This window comes from Engraulis encrasicolus, chromosome 4, assembly GCF_034702125.1.
Source record: "Engraulis encrasicolus isolate BLACKSEA-1 chromosome 4, IST_EnEncr_1.0, whole genome shotgun sequence".
Lineage (NCBI taxonomy): Eukaryota > Metazoa > Chordata > Actinopteri > Clupeiformes > Engraulidae > Engraulis > Engraulis encrasicolus.
The window spans coordinates 18,208,842-18,213,841 of NC_085860.1; the positions used below are offsets into that span (position 1 = coordinate 18,208,842).

General features: G+C 43.6%; 1 protein-coding gene across 1 annotated transcript in view; it reads left to right on the forward strand.

Annotated features, from left to right (window-relative positions):
- tango6 (transport and golgi organization 6 homolog (Drosophila)) overlaps positions 1 to 5,000 on the forward strand; it is a 63,324-nt gene that overhangs the window by 47,481 nt on the left and 10,843 nt on the right. Inside the window, exon 19 of the mRNA XM_063196829.1 lies at positions 3,638 to 3,789. Coding sequence (XP_063052899.1) covers positions 3,638 to 3,789 — 152 coding nt within the window. The remainder of the gene's footprint in view (positions 1 to 3,637; positions 3,790 to 5,000) is intronic.

Sequence of the window (5,000 nt, forward strand, 5' to 3'; positions counted from 1 at the left end):
AGGCACTGATGTAGTCTTAAGCCTGGTTTATGCTCCGAAAATAGGCTGTCTGTGTGTGTGATGCGGTTAACACAGTTAAATGTTTCATTCTCATTGTCGTCCAGTCTGTGTAGCTGTGTATCTACAAAGCCACAGATGCGTAGTTTACTTCTTGTATTGAAGGCAGTTTAACAATCATCTTGCTGCCCCTAACACAGACCTAGACTGTGCTTTTTAAGCCACCCCTATTACGATCATAGTTTTTGCAATAGATCAAAATGCTTGTGTGTTTAAAATTTTCAATCACAGAGAGATCAAACACACATCATACATTGTATAGAATCAATAAATCTCCTGGCAAGGCTGACAGTCAAATAAACCTGTATTAGACCATGACAAATATAAATATATAACCTGTTTCAGGACATGGTAGGAGGTCTGAGCCCTCCAATTAGTTTCAAATCAGTTTGGTATTTTCCCCTACCTCACAGCAATAAAAGAAAGCCATAAAAGAAAGCCAAGTAATGTAGGGCCAGACATGTTGTCTTTTAAACGCATGCGCATGTGCATAGACACGCACGCATGCACACACACACACAGAAATGTATCTATTATCTCTCAAATCCGTTTCAGGGGCTTCAGAAACAATTTGATCCATAATAACCCGTCATAAAAACCTGACTTCATGCGTAGAAATTGGTCTGCAATTTCATACTTGTAAGGTAGAAGGCCTGTGAAAATCAATCTGGTTTTGCTGTGTGTGAGATTTTCTTTATATTACATTACACTAAGCAGAGGTTTTTTTTGTTTGTTTTTTTAAAGCATCTTACAAATGAGTTTTCTAAAATGAGTTCTCTATGATTTACCATGCAGACATTTGTTCATCCTCCACCATTACACCACCTGATCCAGCTCAGTGCACCTGTGTTCTATAGAAATTCTCTTAAAAGTGCGCTGTGTAATATTTCCAGTAGTTTTTTTCCAGAATTCATGCTGCCCATTCACAAATGTTACATTTTCTCATGAATACTTACCACCACCACCACCATCGAATTTTATCAAATTCTAAGTATTCATTATGACTGGAAAAATTGCACTTTTCATATATGAAAAGGGGGATATTCTCCAATGTCATCCATTTTGAATTTCCAGAAGTAGACATTGTTAGCTGCAAAATGTTCTGTACTTTGGTCTATTAGTAAATATTAGTCATTATTTAATAAATATTAATGAAAAGATCCAATTTGGCAGTAGACAGCACAGTTTCAATGAGCAGCATAGTTGCAATACCTACTCTGGCCACCATCCTACACAGTACACCAGACATAATGAACATAATCAAGTACAAGTGTCCACTTTTGTTTTTAATGCTTGACATGTACTGGTACACCTCTCTTTGGTTTATCACTTTGCCAATGGCAACCTAGCCAGCTGTATCCAGCCTGTGAAGGTGTTTTTAAAAGCGTTCTCATTGCACCAGTTTTGCCATTACACCAGTTGTTTTGCCCCAGCCAAGTCCCGACTTCCTGTTTGCCCCGAGATGCCCTTTTCTCATATCAGAGTAGCCGCAGCCCTTGCCAATCACAATTTCCCAGCTTCCCCTCTGCAGACTTATTGAGAGTTTCATGGGTAGAGTTAGGTCTGTGATGTTATAGTTGCTCTGAGTAGAACAGTGTTTTCTAACACTGGGGTCAGGACCTCATGTGGGGTCACCTGCAATTCAGATGGGGTCAGCTGAGATGTTTTGATGTGATAACAGGATACAGATAAATATCAGTAATTAATATTACACAACAGTGAATCAATATTCTGGTCTAAACAATACATACAGTTTTACACTTTCAGAAATATGTATGGGTTAAATAGACTAATGGTAGCTCAGTCTTGTTTTGGTTTTGTTTCCAACACTATGCACTATGCTGGAGAGACAAAGACACAGCATTCAGCTCATGAGATTTAAGATGTTTAATTAAAGACATTGGTATATTAGAGCTGAACGAACACATTCTAACGCAAGAGGAGGGTCATAGCTTTTAGATGTATCTCATTTCATGTTTTTATGTGCCTCGGAGTCTGAGGTTTTCATAGGCTGAGGGTCACCTTTTTCCAAAAGGAGCCTAGGCATTTAGCAGGCATTTTGTATGCAGGTGCTTCACACAGTAGGCTAAAATGGGTTAAGTGACATGACCTTACGGAACATGTCAATGCATCAGATTTAATCACTGACTGGACTTGACTTCACTGAGGCTTCAAATGATTTTATGAGCAGCTGTTCTCGTACGTTAGCCTGTATCACGGCAGACATTTACAAGCAAACACCAGTGTCAAGGAGACATGGTCACACACACACACACACACACACACACACACACACACACACACACACACACACACACACACACACACACACACACACACACACACACACACACACACACACGTATACACATGTACACACACTGAGATTCACAAAGACACTCAAAATCATGCACGCTCACGCCCACACACACACACACACACACACACACACACACACACACACACACACACACACACACACACACACACACACACACACACACACACAACAGAGATTGATGAGAGTGACCTCATCTAGCTCCTCAGCGTGCCTTTCTCACACTCTGCCCCCAACACTTGCGCCTGGGAAAACATAGACACACACACCACACACCACACACACACACACACACACACACACACACACACACACACACACACACACACACACACACACACACACACACACACACACACACACACTGTGCACGTCACACACACACGCGCACGTTCTCGAGACCAAACACATAACAACTTCCGAGGGGGAGGGTAGTGAGAGTAGGAATGATTTGAAAGGGATTATAGAGTTTGTTTAGCCTGTAGATTTTCACACTGCTAGGATAGCGACAGCACCAAGGTCTGTGTGTGTGTGTCTGTGTCTGTGTCTGTGTCTTGTCTGGTTACCACATAGCTCTCCACTCGACCGCAGACCCTCTGGAGATTTCTCATGGATTGAATGCATGAGAGGTTTGGCCATATTGGTTGTTGAAGTGGCCTCTTGAGCACTGTCACTCTCATAGGGGAAGTCAGTAAATACTTCCATACAAATCAACAGAAATGTCTTCTGTGTACTGTCTAATTACTCAAACCAAAACCATTATTGTAATAATGATTAAGGAGCATCGCCAGAGCAACTCAGACCTGGATGTTTCATTTTTACTTAGAAAGGTCTTAGACTGATCAGGAAAAAAGGAAATAAAAAACGAAAGCGCTGCGAGGATCCAAGCTTTCCTACACAAGTGCTCAACAGTTTAGTGGGTAGAAGTTGTAAAAAAAATAAAGGGGAAGGAAAGTGTGGCACTCTGATTTTATTATTTTTGCTATTTTTTTAAGGCAGCATAGACTGACCGTCGCAGTTCGACCTACAAGGTCTTTGTCAGGGGGCACCCTTCTATTTTTGGTCTAAGACTATTTGTATCAAAATTGCTAATCCATTGCAAATTCAAATAATTGCCTTTTCAAAGGTATACCATAATAAGCCTAACTATGGGAACACGTAATTGAATTAAAGCGTATAAAATATGTAGAAAGTGCATCCAATGTAAATGAAACTGAAGCGTATGATGTCTTCTCCCCTCAGGTGATCTGGCGCCGCACTATGGGTACCCTCTGGTGGGTGCCTTTCTGAGTGGCACGCGGGACCCCGACCCCACCATGCGTGCCAGCTGCCTGGCCAACCTGGGAGAGCTGTGCCAGCTACTGCGCTTCAGCCTGGGACCCCTGGCACAGGAGGTGAAGCCACACGTTACATTGCGTTATATTTCGACATTTTTAAAGACTTTTTCGACTTTATTTGATAGGACAGTTTGAGAGTTGGACAGGAAGCGAATTGGGATAGAGACGGGGAGGGGTCGGCAAAGGACCCGGGCCGGGAATCGAACCCGGGTCCAGCCGCATGGCAGGCTAGTGCCCTACCTATTGGCCACGGCAGGGCCTCGCTGCCGGTATAGAAGATGAGACCATACTCATTTTGGTAACCAGCAGTGAGTAAAGTCGCTTCAAAACAGGGGGAACACACCTGAAGAGTGATGACCCAAAACGTATTGTTAATAAGTAGTTGTATGTGGAGTGGACAGTGTGCAGGATTTTCTCTTCATTTTTAAAGGGGGGCGCAAACGAAGGTGTTACTTCAGCCATCACCTCTGTGACTTTAAAATGTGATTAAAAATAAATAACCCATGAGGTCTTGCTCCATCCAACCCCTGAGGCTGGTCCAGGTGTGCCTGACTTGACCTGTGCGCTGGACATGGTGGAGGTCAACCAGTCCGCCTCTCCTCTCCTCGGGGGTCAGTTGGGGGTCATTTGGGGGTCAAGGTGGAGTGTGGCCAGGCCAGTGGCTCTCTGTGGAGCAGATGTGTGCTCTCCTTGAGGGGTCACCGGGTCAGGGGTCAAAGGTGAAGGGCTGAGCGTCGTGCCGTGGCTGCAGACTACTGTGCTTGTTGTGGCCACTCTCACTTTCTCTCTTCTCTACCTGCTTTAAGCTAAATTCACACACATCACTACTAGTGACTCGCTCAGTGAGAGAAGTCAGTAGAACATTAATGTGTTCCAACGAAACGAGGAGATGAGGAGAGTACAAGTGTGCGGTGTCAGATTCCGAGATGAAAATAATTTAATTTCGAGCGAGGTGAGTAAGCGAGTAACAGGTTGGCATGCACAGATGGGATTATTGACTGTTAACTTCCCGCTTTTTTGTAGTGGCAGTTTAACCCGCGGGAAGGTTTAGCGAACGTTCCATGACCGAGTGGCGAGTAGGCGAGTAAGCGAGAAGCGAATAACATGTGTGAATGTAGGTTTAGAATTCCTAAGAACTCACTTTAGATGTGAGCAACTGGAGTTCATGGAGCTTGAAACAGGCCTAGGCTGGTATTCTGGCATACAGTGCATTTCCTGGTGGGCCGGAAGTCTTCAGGGGCCATTGTTGTCATGTTTTCTTTAGAGAC